Raw genomic sequence first — 14,492 nt, forward strand, 5'->3', positions numbered from 1 at the left:
ACTAAATGATGTGTATCTGTGTGGTCACAATGTGCTTTCTGCTCTTTACTGCAGTTAAACCGGCCTAGACACTGCTCTTTCCAGAATGTCTACACATGAGCTAAAAGCCTGATGTCAAGTTGTGCAGTTGATAACGAATTGTTGTAGATATGTGCAGATGGATGTCTGTGGTTAGCTCTCTATGCATGCTAGGCGAACATGGATTTTGATATTTTATTATGAATACCTGCTTTTTACTCAATCTGCCCCTTAATTAGAGCCAAATTGACTCGTTAAAAGTACAAAAGTAAAATGTCAACTCAAGACCCACTATCAGAGTGGTCCCCACAGTAGTTTAAGGTTCTCTCTGTCTTTTCATTGGCCTAGTTTGTGAAACTAGGCCAGGTCAGGGGTCTGACCTGCCGTGACCAGTAGGTGTCACTGTTCACCAGCAGCTCACTCTTTCCCCGTGTCATATCCTGCAAACTTTAAATTCTTACTGTCTACAGGAGAATACAGTAAAAAAGAAAAATCACAATGAAAACACATGTTTCATTCGCTTCACTTTATTTCAATGATTCTAATGTTTCACAGTTAAACTATTTCCTCTGAGAGCTACACAGATATTATTATATTATATAACTGTATATTATAACCTATAAAAGATTTTGATATTCATTATGAATTATTACCTCCAACAAGGACGTTATGTTTATGTTTTCTTGCAGGATTTACACATAAACTACTGGACAGAACCCATGCAACATGGTGGACGGCTGCAATATGGGTCAGGGAAGAATCTATACAATCTATTAACATGTTGATGTTGATCAGGATCAGGAGTTGTATCCAGGAATGTTTTTTTCACTTTCTTTAACATTTCGATATGATGTTCTTATCTTAGGGTTGTTAATTTCTCAGAGAAAAATCACATCTGTTTTGGGTACTAATATTTATGAGTCTGAGCAATTTGGTGCAGAACCAAAAATAAACAGAGATCTAGTGAATCTAAATGTGGTTTCATAGATTGTCTGTTGGGCCTTAGTGGAGGTTGGTGCCAATCTAGTTTCACAATGAATTTATGTTTGGTTAGTGGCTGCACAGTCACAAAGAAAAGTTCTTCTAAGAAAGAACATTCAAAATTAATTTTAAAGTTTATTTATATAAGTTTCAAAGCAGCAGTCACAAAGTGCTTATTAAGTTAAGCTCACAGAACTGATATAATTTCTCCTTTGAGAAGAATCCAAGGAATTAATAAATGATTAATTTCCTTTTATTGTTATTTACTCATCACATTTTTCACCTCTTTTGTTATTATGTCTCAAATGAAACTTGACGTCACTGACTGTGTGGAGGTGGCGACTTGATGACATGTCGGCGCTGGCATGTGGTGCAGATTCCATTAACCCCTTGGCACAAGCCCCAGGCAGCTGCTGATAGAAACGCCTGTCGCAGGTCACAGGAAGGAGAGGCCCACAGAGATGCAAAGAGAGGTGGGAGGGCCGCAGCCCTCATAGGTGCATGAGACAGTCAGAGGAGAGTGAAAGCAGCGAGACAGATTAACTGCGTAAGGAAAGGCCGACTTGTTTTTCTTGTTCCTGCATATCTCTGGAAGGTGGGACGTGTGCATGTAAACAGCTCAGATCAGAGCACAACCAACCCAGCACGAGGATTGGTTTCTGTCCCTTGGATTTAAACGCTCAAACAGCACCAGAAGGTACAGTGATGGGTCGAGATTTCAGGACGTAACTCTGTAAAAACTGTGTGTGTGTGTGTGTGTGTGTGTATCTCTGCGTGTGTGTTTGTTAGAGACAGAGGGAGAGAGGGAGAGATGGAGGAAGGGAGAGGGAGGGAGAGAGAGAGAGAGTATGATGCACCTGTTGTGTGAAGGACAGCTGCTTCATGTCAGTAATACGTGGAGACTTTTCAAGAAGCTTAACTTCATCTTCACACATTACAACATCCAATCACTTGCAATTACATGAAGGACTTTGACTTTGCAATTGATTATAATTTGTGAACATGTGAAAAAGTCTGCATTTTATCTTCTGCTCTATCCACATGTTGGAGGAGAAGAAATGGCAGGAGGAGGAAGATGAGGGGAAAGAGCTGAGATGTGTATAAACTCTGTGGGTTTCATCTTCAGCTTAAGGAGTTTCTCTATCAAGTATTGGTGGTTGTGTCATCTGCATACCACGCACCTGGTCACAGTGGTTTTTCCTGTCATACTGTTTGTATCCGTCACTTAAATGCAAGAGCATGTGAGAATACTCTGCATTCTTACGATCAGCGTGTGGAATGTGTCACTATCAAGCCCTCGCTCGTCTCATCTTCAATATACGATATTCAGGTGAAGCTGAGCTGAGTGTTTAAAGTCTATCAGATAAGATTATTTTCATTTGTAAAAGTTGAAGATTTTAGAAAGTGTCACATTAACTGCAAGTGACACAATGTCCGGATAGTTACATCGGGCTGATACAACAATTAGGCAACAATAAATTTGGTATGTCGGCAAACATTTCTCTAAAAAGGTTTTATTTTATTACCCACACATTATTACCTGTGTTAATTCTGTTGGGTGGTTGAGTGGTACAGTGGTTAGAAGTGATCCCTAACAACTAGAAGGATCAGTTTCTTTTAATCTGTGTGGAGTTGGGATTTTCCCTCTCTATCTGGTTGGGTTTCCTCCTTCCCACTGTCCAAAGACATGCAGCTTAGGGTGATTGTAGACTTTAAATTGTCCACGTGTGTGTGAGTGTAAATGATCTACACACTGTTTGGTTGGATGTCTCTATGTGTCCTCCCTGTGGTATGTCGTGTAGGGTGCAGGCTTTGCCCAAAATGTCAGCTGTCTTTGGCTCCATGGATGTATGTCTGTATATGCTTGATGTTCCTCTTTGCACCTGCACACACCAGATGTCTACACCACCTCAGGTGGCCCCGAGAAAGACCTCAGGCCTCCGGCTCGTGATGCCTCCAGGAGAGCGGCCTCCTCCCGGCAGCATGTCCATGTACACAGTGTCTGGTAGGTACACTCATCTGATCAATGTGCATGACCATGTACTGTGGAATTCTGGATACTACCTTGGAGCTCACTGCGGCAGCCAAGGTGTTTCTGTAAACGTGTTCATTTTCATTATAGTATCTTCTTTGTTCTCCCTCTGCTCAGAGAATGGTGCACATGAGGAATCAAATCATGCAACTCAACAGAATGCAGAGCGCGAGGTGGTATGTACTCGCATAAACAGTTATTTAGTTATAGATTAGTTATTCTTATATAAATGAGAGAGGGGGGAGAGAGAGAGAGAGAGAGAGAGAGACACACACAGAGACTCATTGTAAGTGTCATTATCTTAAAGTCAAATGAGTTCATCTCCTGTTTCAGAGAATCTCAGCTAAAGTATGTAGTCCCATCAGGTTTATGACAGTAGCCCTCGTACAGCACCTCGGCACTTCCCTGACAGAAACTACTGTCTACACACGAGAGAGAGAGAGTTCAAGGGTGTTATGTTGCTTTGTTTTAAAACGTTGCGGAACAAAATGTATCACAGAGGGAAGATATAAAGAGAGTGTAAATGCAACATCTTCAGCCGAGCAAGTAAATAAATCAAACTGTACGATCTGCTACTGCAACACAGCAAATACAGGTTGTAACTTTCATCATGTCTGCTCAGCTTATGGTTAAGCTCTTTTATTAGATTTTATTTTAGGTTCATGCAGATGTGATGTTACTCTAATCGACAAAATTTAAGAAGTTTGTGTATTAATCAATATTATTTTAAACAATAAACATTTAAAAGTATTACAGATCTTACAAATCACAAATTACAAACTATAGGATTACTTATTTTACCTCCGGCTTAGAGCATTGGTTTACATAGTGAATGCATAGATGTGTGTAACTTTCATGTTAGTGTCAACTTGTGGCTTTTTAAATCGTTGGGATGTGTTTGCGTTATGAAAAAGAAAACCGCTATGAGTTGCGTAGAGGATAAAACTGTTTGTGTCTTTATCAGGAGATTCTGAACCACTGCTTTGACGACGTGGAGAGATTCATGGGGCGGCTGCAGCAGACGGCCGAGGCCCAGAGTGTTCTCGACCAAAGGACGAAGAAGTCAAGGAAGAGCAAGAAGAAGCCGGGACCCGATGGTGAGAGGATCCTACCAACCAGCTGTGGTTTTCATGGTTTCATAAAGGAAGATTGAGAGGGATGCAGGCTACAGAAGGAAAGTAGGAGCAGGAAACTGAAGGCTGAATATTGGCGAAGTATAAACAGGCAGGCTTTGGAAATTCAGATAAATCTTTCCCTACAACAAATATTCTTAAAAAAAATATGGAATGACTGAAGCTGGAGCCAAGTCGATTCTGGAAGATTCAGAGCACAACTAGCATAATATTGAAAAGAATAAGATTTCATCAGCATCTGTACTGGTTTATTTGCAGGATTTTACAAAAAAACTCTTGATGATTATTATGAAACTTGGTGGAAGGATGTAACCAGTGGTGAAAATAGGTTCCGTTATATTTTACTTTCCGAAAACCACAGTATATCATATGCACGTAACAATAACAGTGAGTGTGGTGTGTAGTGGTGTAGAAGTACACTTAATTAAGTTGTGTTGGTTGTACTCTCCCCTGTGCAGATGATTTGTTGACCATGAAAGCGTTTCCTCCATCAGAGGAGGACTTCTTGGACGTCTTTCAGAAAATCAAGTACTCCCTCAGTCTGCTGGTGAGATTGCACTAGTTACTTTTAACCAAACACTGAGTAACTGCACAGGAAATGAAAATGAAACTGTCTTTGTGTGTTTAGGACCGTCTCAAGTCGTCCATCTCACAGCCTGATGCCTCCGACCTGCTGCATCACATCTTTGTGCCTCTCGGACTAGTGAGTCTCTCCAGTATTTGATTCAGTGGTTTTTCTTTCTGTGAAACCGATGCTGGTGACCTTCTCCTACACAGATGGTGAAAACCACCGGAGGCCCAGCCTTAGCAGCATCCGTGGTCAGTCCTGCTATGACCAGCGGCGCCGTTTCACTGCTCCAAGAGCATCTGGCTGGAGGGGAACAGGAACTCTGGACTTCATTAGGGTCTAACTGGACTTCCTCATGGTATGAGTGTTCATGTCTCTGTGTTTAAATGTGGGTTTGAGACTGTGTTGTGTTGAGCTAACCAAACGCTCTTTCCCCCTTTTTCCCAGTTCGAACCTTGATGTGTCTGCTGGTCCATATTCGCCCGTCTTCCTGGACGGATGGCAGTCGCAGGCCCGCGACTCAGCTGGGCAGCCTCTGGAAGATCCCATCGCGCTGCAGCACAAGCAGGATGCCCTCAGAGAAAGGAGACAGCCACAGACTCTGCAGAAACCAGCTCGACAAGCAGCGGAGGGCGCCGGTGAAGGCACTGATGAAGTGTGAGTCTGTAGATGTGTAATAATGTACTACACAATGCCAGGCAAATTCCAAATGGCTGTAATTAACGCCATTGAATGATAATATTACTAATTTATGTGTCTCTCAACAGATTCAAATTACTGATATCTGACTCCATTTTCATTTCAGAGAAGGGAACGGGCTCCCACCAGAGGGAGAGAGGTTCTACTGCTGCAGCTACGACTTTGTGGCCAGAAACAGCAGCGAGCTGTCTGTGCTACAGGGAGAAACACTGGAGGTGAACACACACACACAAGCAGACAGGCACTGAAGGCCCAACCGTCCCCTAATGAATCCACGTTTAAATTCACTAGGTCCGGATTTTGATTTGGACCAACACTCATATCAGGCCCCTCAAGATCCATGAAATGTGCTCTGAGAAATCAATATTGAAAATCTACTATCTCACAAAGTTTAAGAAAGCTAAAGATTCTGGATCCGCCCTCTGATCCGGATCCACACCAAAATGTTAATGGATACTTCCGTTGCCCATATGCCATCCTTCAATCTGTGTTTCACAACAATCCCAGTATTAGTTCTTATGAAATCTTGGGGTAACTTCTTGGTGGAGGTCATTTTACTATATATAATATATATTCTTGGAATATACCACGAACCTCAGTTGATTCATGAGCCCTCCTCTCTTTAGGTGGTTGAGTCGGCAGCGCGATGGTGGAAATGTCGGAATCGTTTCGACCAGATAGGATTTGTTCCCCACAACATCCTGGAGCCTCTGTCTGCTCTGAACAACACGGGGAGGGACAATCCACTGGTCCGCAGGGAGTCAAAGGTACAAGAACACACACAGCACTACTCTCACGGTTTAATGCCCGAAACACTTCACACACTGTGTGTTTTTAACCCATTTGACGTTTTTTATTCCATCCCTGTTCTTCCACAGATTGCCCTTTCCCCTCCAACAAACTACTTCTCATTTCCTCCATCCAGCCCTGATGGGACAAGTCCTACTGCTGCCAGTCCAACGACGCGCCCACGGAGCGGAGAGGAAAGTGACCGAGGTAACGGACGTCATGTGTAGGATACAAATATAAAGAAGGCCTGTTTATGATTTCTATAATTGGAGAAATGTGACATTTTGACCAAACTCATTTTGTATGATGATGTAAATGACACCTTGCTGCTGTGTGTATTGCATGTGTATGAAGTTGTGTGTGTCTTTGCAGTCCTGATAATAAACGATGAGCTTCTGCTGCGGCTGGCTGGGAGAAAAGAGTCTGTCCGTCCACCGGTGGTCCCTCGCACCCCGGACACTTCTACTTCCCTCAACTACCACTCGCCCCCTGCTGAGGTGGAGGCCTGGCTCAACGCTAAGGGCTTCAATCAACAGTGAGTGTCCCCCCCACAGGAGACGTCTCCAGCTCGGGGAGATTCACCTGGAGGCTGATTCAGCACAAGGCCACATAATCCTGTCCTCAAGATCCTTAATCATGAGAAATATCACGTCCAACATCGGTTGTGTATCAAAATCAATCAAACTTATGACTTTGTTTCACCAAAGGTTTTTGAAATTAGGATTATCAAGTTGTGAGATGGACCAGCAAATCTGATTTTATTGGTCTAAATGGGAGTGAGATTTATGGAGGTGGTGATTGGACATTCATGTGCTGAAATGTTTATTTATAACCAGTACATTGCATTACACTTGCTGCTAATCTGCACAATAGCGCCCTCACATGTCGAGAATGAACAAAGCAAAAACAGTGAACAGGATAATTGCAGCATTAAGTGCAACAAACCAAAAGTGAATCTTAATAAAACGAGAATCTAAAATTTGTAATTTCAAAATTGAAGCTAATCTTCTAGTTACAGTAACTGGATGCTTCTTCTCGACAAATAAATGGATCTTAATCTTATTATTCAACCTGGTGATGTTTTGACGATGACAAGTGATCCGACCCCAGCAGTGACTGTGTTGCTTCTTTCTCCTCCGTCAGGACGATTCAGGGTCTGGGCATTTTATCTGGAGCGCAGCTTTTCTCTCTGAACAAGGAGGAGCTCCGCCTAGTGGCATCGGACGATGGTGCAAGAGTCTACAGCCAGATAATGGTGCAGAAGTCGCTTCTCGAGGTTTGTTTAGTGTTATTGTAGGTGAACTGTGTGTGTGCGTGTGTGTGTGTGTGTGTGTGTGTGGTTAAGCTTGGGTCGATGTGTCCTGAGCCACTTGTGTGTTCAGCCTCGACTGATAGACTTACATCATTTCAGCACGCTGCCTTTGACCTAAATTGACTACATTTTATTTACCTTCCTGTTTACTAATCCTAAATACACAATAAGTGGTAAATACCTAACAGGTTAAAGGTCAGAGCATTCGTGGTCTTGGTCTGACGTCAAAGGAATATCACAAACAGTGTGTTAATCATTTGACCTTTACCCTCCAGACACTGGTTGACGATTCAAATGAAATGTTTCCTTTGGTTCTCAGGATGTGCACAAAGCCACGGAACTGGAGGCTGTGATGGAGAAGCAAAAGCAGAAGATCGGCGTGAAATCGGTGGGTGGTGCATTTTGACCAAGCCCCTCCACATCCACAGATACAGATGCGGCATCAAACATCAGTGGACGTACACGTGGTGTTGCTCGCACAGCCGGTGGCACAGAGGCACGTTTTAATCGTGCGTGTTGTTGTGTCTCTTCTGTGCCAAAGATTCATGGACAGGAACGAGCCATGTTCAAAGTAAGACTCTCTTACTAATATTCTTATATTCAAACAAGCTTTAAACTCCTCGACAGTATAGTAACATTATTTTTGTTTTGTATTTAGTGAAATATATAATTTAATATAACAGATGCATACAGTTCTACAGTATGCAGCCATTGCTCACAGTGACATCGAAGAAGAAACGAATAATTTCAACAGTTAAAAAAATGCGGAATACAATTTACACTCAGCTTATTCTGACACTCCTGGATTTCAGATGCAAAAGATTGACTTCATTCGCCCCCCCCCCCCCCGACTTCAGTTCAGTTTAAGGTAGAAACAGTGTGAGGGTGGTCAGGTGCAGCTGTGGCATTGAGGGAGAACTGCAGGTTGTCTATTATTCGCAGGGTTGTTGGTGTGGCTCCAGCTTTACTGTTACCTTAAAGACAGTGGCACGGACGCAGGGAGTCGAAATGGAAACACACTACCTACGTGTTTATGCCACGGAAGAACATCACAGGCCACAAACAGAAAGAAGGACACATGTATGCCATGGCGTCTTATGAAACTCTGTGATCCGAGTCGGAGAATCGACGAGTGGCATTTACCGAACCGAGCCACTGAGGGAATCCATGACTGTGTTGGGACCAGACTACTTCAGTGAAAAGTAACAGGGCACGGACAGTCTTGAGTGAATCATAGTTTTTATTGCATTAACGTCAACCTGCATTGAGACAATGTTTCTTGCTGCAGACAAATACACTTAAATTATTGTTTGTCATTAAAACACAATTTCAATCTATGAGATTAAAAATGTTGCCTTGTGGTACACATCTGATCAGCATGTATACGAGGGATATAAGGGATACGTTGCTGTGGATGTGGCAGCTTAAACAATATATATATTTTTGTATAACAGCTGTGTTTTCTATGATTAAAATATATGATAAAAATGTATGTGAAGAATTCTATTATGAATTATTTATTTCACAGATGACAGTGAGACAGTGCAAAATGAAAGCTAAAGTAATTTTTCAGCCCTTTAAAGGGATTTTAAAAAGTGACACTGCAGATGTAGGCTCTGTGTGTGTCGGTGTGTGTGTGTGAGTACATCTCAACCAATAACATTCACCTGAGGTTAACTGTTCCAGTGTAAACACACGATTCCTGACATTGGTTTACAATCTGCTGTTCACCTGATTATTCATATTCTTCTCAAGATCAATAAATTGCTCTTTATAATTACACTTATTACTCCTCTATTTAATACCCTAAACACAAACGTATCAGATATCATTTGTTAAATAATAATACAAAGGATATTACAATTTACTCACTATTCCTCCACAGCGAGTCTCATATAATTGTTTTATATAAATATATATTAAAGCTGAGTCCATAGCTGGAATTTGAAAGTTATTAGTAAAAACTCATCTATTTTATATAATAAAATCTTTGTTACTATAGTTAGTGCATTTATTTTTTTGGGCAGGAACACTGAACTGTTTTGAGGTACCACGGGTGATTCTCTTTGCTGTCAGCTCTGTCTTCACGGCTCACAGGTGAAGGTCTGGTCACAGCTTTCCCAGTTCAGAAGCTCTTCACCTTGAAACCACAGCTGGATCTCCCTCTCAGCCCCCTCCCGGGAGTCACTGGCATGGACCACGTTCCTATGAAGGACAAAACATACAGTACATCGTTACTCCAAGACGGACACAGAGAAGATTACCCACAGCTTCAATATCTGGAAAGTCTCTGTGTCATGAAGTTATTACCAAATCATGAAGCTTAAAATCCCATCAGGTTACCTGCTGACATGAATGCTGAAGTCTCCTCTGACTGTGCCGGCCTGGGCCTCCGCTGGGTTAGTGTGTCCCACCATGATGCGTGAGGTCTGGATGACATTGTGCCCTTCCCACACCTGAGAATGCACATTAAAAAGAAGAAGTGTGCAGGGTTTTTTTTTCTTCAAACATTCTGCACTAGGTGTGAATCATTTGCTTAAACAAAACTTTCACGTCCATCAACCCAATGCAACAGATAGAAATGATGTCCTCACCATTGCGACCACGGGCCCTGAGGTCATGTAATCCTGCAGACTGGGGTAGAAGGGCTTTGTCCTCAGGTGACAGTAGTGCTGAGCAAGGAGATCCTCAGACACCTTCACAACACACAAACAGGTCAGATGTTGCACTCTACTCAAGCATCGCTCCACGTGGTTCCCTCAGACTCTGGTACCTGTAACATCTTCAGACCAACCAGCTTGAAGCCTCGCTGCTCAAACCGCTGCATTATTTGTCCTACAAGACGTCGGTGGACTCCATCGGGCTTCACAGCGATGAGGGTCTGCTCCCTGACATCTGGCAAACCTGTTGGGACAGAACAGGAGCTGATCAGCAGCACCAGAAATAATGAATTTGAACGGTGAACATGTTCATATTGTAGAGTCCTCGCATGTAGACGTCCGCACTACATTACCCATCACTCATGGCACACATATGCAGACCAATCAAGCAACGTTTCCGTAGTTGGGAGCTCAGTTCACTGGTCTGGGCCGGCCCTGGTAATGTTGGCGCCCTAGGCGAGATTTAAAATTGGCGCCCCCCCAAACATACACACGCAAACTGTCATGCATCCCCAAGAACTTTTGAACTGTAAGCAGATGCGCACACAGGCAGACAAATTTGTAAGTTAAAAAAAAACAATAAAAATATATAATAAAATATATCAAAAGAGTCCTGTACTGATAGCATATCATGTCATGTCGATATAAATAAACATTAATGATGTCCACAATCGGGGTAATACTTACCTCTATATTGTTCTTTCTTCTCCTCCTCTACTTTGCGGTGCTTTCTGAATTGTGCATCTGTTAATTTAATCTTTTTTTGATTCATCTTTGACTCTAACCGCAGTCTATAATGTCCCTACGATGCTGCCAAAATGAGTAGGTTTTTATACATCTCTTTGTATGCAGCATGCTTCTATGAGGAACTGTTGTGAAGTGAAAGGAAACTCCTTTTTTTCTGTTCATGCTGAAATAAAGTGGATTCACTTGTTCTGACGTTTTTGATCACATCTTTATAAAACACCTCACTAGCTTAACACCACAAACCCTATGGGGCTGGGGAAATGTTTTTTGAGAGAAGATTCCAGATTCATTCACTAGACTGGTACTCAGTAGAGCTCAACAGAGCCTATAGGTTCATCTCTGATCCATGCAGCTTCCTTCTACCAAGTGTGGTTATTGGAAGTAGTTTATTACATAAACCTGTTGACTGACAAATCAGAGATGAAAACATAACCTCCTTAGCAGAGATAATAAAACCTCCACCCATTTATCAAGGAAATGTCACCAGCATTAATAATTATTAGAATCACAACAGGAAATTAAAAGTAGAATGAAATGTTTCGAGAATATCTAAATAGTTGACAGGTAATTTTCTGTTGGTCGACTTATCAATTAATTTATTAAAAGCTAATTTTCCCCTGCTACTTAGTCTATAGGGTTTTTATATTGTGTTCTATTTACATTGTTTATATTTGTTTATTTTTGTCGTGCACTGATTGCTGGTTGTACATCAAATTGCCCTTGAAGGATATTAAAGATTTTCTTTTATGGACAACTTTAGTTAATCACAAGCTGCACAAACCAAGCTAGAGCAGCAGAGGAACCCAGCAACCAGCAGGGGCAGCCTCAGGACATCACAGCAGACTGTGATTCTTGTAGGCGTTCAAAGACAAGGTTGGAAAACATACTGGGTTATTCTCTAACAATCATCCAGTATCTAAAAGGCAAAAATCTAAAGGTAACTTTTAAGTAAGGCTGTCAAATATATGTAGTAAAGTACAAAATATTTAAGTGTTTATCAAAAGCAGCATAACATGACAAGGACACAGGCACATGATAATTTGGCCATCTTCTTAATGTGTTTAGTTCTTCATGGAAACCATCAGGCTGTGTGGCCTAGTTGGTAGAGCGTCCGTTCTCCGACAAGAAGGACCCGGATTCGAAACCCTCTCCTTCCCATCTTCAAGCTGGAAATATACCAATCTCTTAAAATTGGTTTGACATAATTTATTAATTGCAAACTATCTTACAATATGTAAATTTAACTTAATTAAATATATTAAAACAGGGTAAAACAATCATTGAAAAAAAAACAATAAAAAAACTGCACATGCAATTTCTGCGCAATAGGCTTCTGCACAGATGTGCGCAGTAGGCTTCTGCACAGCATGTGCGCAATGGGCTTCTGCGCAGTTTTTTTTTTAAATTATTTTATTTTATTTTTTATTTTATTTTTTTATATTTAATTTTATATTTATTTTTTTTATATTTTATTTTTCATCATCATCATCATTTCTCCACGCTGGTTCAGGGGTAAATGATGCTGGTCTACACAGGAGATTATGTGTGTGTGTGTGGCCGCGGAGCCTCCGGTTCTTCCCGCGAACAGCCCAAGTATTTAACATGAGCGAGGAAAGGAGGCGGACCGCTTTTCGCAGCACTTCTACCTCCGGTGCGTCCCCGGGGCAAGAGGATGATGGTGTGACGTTAATGTATTGTTTAACATTGCATGTGTTACGTCATGATAAATCAGTCTCCTATATCGCCTGTACCAGGAGCCGCCCCTGTCACTGGTTATCTTGGCTCGCTGTCTGGCCGGTAACCAGCCGTCCGGACCGCTCCGTGAATAAGGAGGAGGAGATGTTTCTTTACTTGGAATGCAGCCACTCTATTTCTCGGATATACAGCAGGAGCAACACTTGCATCACCTCTAGGTGGTCTGTCACTTCTCGTTATATAAACACACTTTTAGCGTCTTTACCCACAATACCCAGATGCACTACGTCACACACTACAAACTTTCCTTAAAGGGGCAGGCCATACCTGCACAACAGCTCTCGGTCTCATATACAGATGGCAAGAGAAAGCAGAGAGGGATTTTTACACACTGTCTGATAAAGATTCCGACAGAGAAGGCAAGGGGTAGTGATGGATAAGGTTTTCTTTAACAAGTAAGCCTTTCATTCTCACTTTCCATCTGAAAACTATGACATGAACTGAACTAGTTCAGAATTTAAATGGTGAACTATGACCGTGAACTATTCATGTTTACTTGTATGAACTGAGCTTTGAACTAGTTCATGAGAGGTGTGAACTTGCACAACACTGGATGTTGATGCATATTCACACACTTCACTTCACAGCAGAGAAACACACACACACACACACACAGACACACAGACACACACACACACACACACACACACACACACACACACACACAAACACAAAGTGATACAGGCACGTCAGATATTTTGGTGAGTTACGCACAGATCAGCAACAACACGGTGCACGAGCTAATGAATGACAGCATGCGATCAATTACACACACGTGACCTGCCAGGAAAAGTCCTGATGGAGTTTGACTCTGGGTCTGTCCGGGCTGTGCTGTGGGTTACATGTTGGTTGGGTGATAGTTTCACGTTGAGAATGAAGTCAGGATGATCCTGCGCCTTGCGCGCTGAATGCGCGCCGGCTTTGGCCCAATTAGACACAGCGCAGGGCCCAGTTTCTCCACCAGCGCCGTCACCCACATGACCATCACTATCTTCTGCACACCCCCTAACCTAGTTCCAGTTCATGACCCCGTGAGTTTGGCAAGATAATTTGTTTTTGCAAATGGCCCTGCGGTGTTTGGAGTAAACGTTGCGTCTCTGTGGTGGAAATTACGTTTAACAGCAGCGATATATTTATTTGAATCTAAATAAATCCAGTTTGTATCTATGTCTTGGAAGAATTGATAATTAGAAGGATTTCCCTCCGTTAAAGAGGAGTTAGGGTCGTATTTAACTGAAGTGCCCAAACGACTGGAAAATGTACAAAAGCAAATTCTAAGGCTTTTCGGTCCTTTCTCGAATAGAAGTTCAGCCACTTACTTGATTTGCTCCTGAGTCCGAACAGCAGAGCGGCTGCAGACCTACAAACCAGCTCTTTACTGGTTTCTCCATGTCTCCAATAAAACGCTCGGGTGGTTCCCTGAAGAACGCACCTCGCCAGCACGTTCATGTTTGCGTCTGTGTCCCGTGTCCCCTCAAGAGACAGAAGTCAATGCTGCTCAATCACAACTCACGGGTCTGTCCCACCTGACTGTAGCTCCCACTGAAACAAACTCAAATCCAGTGATGGCCCATGCGTCAGCTTCTCCTCTTGTTTGTCCACAAAAACTTTCCCCGTTTAAATGCAAACATGCTGAGAATGTAATGTCACACTCCCAATTCCACAAGAATCAGTCCTGAAGTGTGGCACAGGCCCATCTTATACATGATCAGTAGACAAAAATAAAGGAATTAAAATGGCTTGGACCCATAAAAGGCTTAATAAATCTTATTCAAGTTTAACTAGACCTTATTTTGAA

The 14,492-nt window shown here is 42.2% G+C and overlaps 2 protein-coding genes across 3 annotated transcripts; one reads left to right on the forward strand and one right to left on the reverse strand.

The window, feature by feature from the left end:
* Positions 1-1,506: 1,506 nt before the first annotated feature.
* eps8l1a (EPS8 signaling adaptor L1a) lies at positions 1,507-9,024 on the forward strand. Of its 2 annotated transcripts, XR_009924344.1 has the most exons (15): positions 1,507-1,696; positions 2,896-3,004; positions 3,149-3,207; positions 3,996-4,128; positions 4,623-4,711; positions 4,793-4,867; positions 4,942-5,090; positions 5,180-5,389; positions 5,538-5,646; positions 6,058-6,198; positions 6,310-6,427; positions 6,593-6,755; positions 7,364-7,496; positions 7,852-8,103; positions 8,475-9,024. XR_009924344.1 is itself a non-coding variant. In XM_062408097.1 (14 exons), exons 2-14 carry the CDS (start codon positions 2,896-2,898, stop codon positions 7,936-7,938), a joined length of 1,575 nt encoding a protein of 524 aa, XP_062264081.1. In that variant the 5' UTR covers positions 1,507-1,696; the 3' UTR covers positions 7,939-9,024. The 2 variants fall into 2 exon arrangements, 1 of the variants encoding a protein (XP_062264081.1); XM_062408097.1 differs by having other exon boundaries at positions 7,852-9,024.
* On the reverse strand, positions 8,755-14,259 carry nme4 (NME/NM23 nucleoside diphosphate kinase 4). The gene is made up of 5 exons (XM_062408098.1): positions 14,014-14,259; positions 10,306-10,436; positions 10,127-10,228; positions 9,876-9,988; positions 8,755-9,737 (listed from the first exon to the last, which is right to left on the reverse strand). Exons 1-5 carry the CDS (start codon positions 14,141-14,143, stop codon positions 9,617-9,619), a joined length of 597 nt encoding a protein of 198 aa, XP_062264082.1. The 5' UTR covers positions 14,144-14,259; the 3' UTR covers positions 8,755-9,616.
* Between the last annotated feature and the right edge of the window lie 233 nt (positions 14,260-14,492).

This window comes from Platichthys flesus, chromosome 16 (genome assembly GCF_949316205.1).
Source record: "Platichthys flesus chromosome 16, fPlaFle2.1, whole genome shotgun sequence".
Classification (NCBI taxonomy): Eukaryota; Metazoa; Chordata; class Actinopteri; order Pleuronectiformes; family Pleuronectidae; genus Platichthys; species Platichthys flesus.

Coding starts and splice junctions, on each gene's coding strand:
- nme4 (XM_062408098.1), bottom strand. CDS start 14,143: ATGAACGTGCTGGCGAGGTGCGTTCTTCAGGGAACCACCCGAGCGTTT. Junction 10,437..14,013: donor CGGACTCAGGAGCAAATCAA/GTAAGTGGCTGA, acceptor CTGTCCCAACAG/GTTTGCCAGATGTCAGGGAG. Junction 9,738..9,875: donor TTCAGCATTCATGTCAGCAG/GTAACCTGATGG, acceptor TGTCCTTCATAG/GAACGTGGTCCATGCCAGTG.
- eps8l1a (XM_062408097.1), top strand. CDS start 2,896: ATGTCTACACCACCTCAGGTGGCCCCGAGAAAGACCTCAGGCCTCCGG. Junction 6,199..6,309: donor TGGTCCGCAGGGAGTCAAAG/GTACAAGAACAC, acceptor GTTCTTCCACAG/ATTGCCCTTTCCCCTCCAAC. Junction 6,428..6,592: donor CGGAGAGGAAAGTGACCGAG/GTAACGGACGTC, acceptor GTGTCTTTGCAG/TCCTGATAATAAACGATGAG.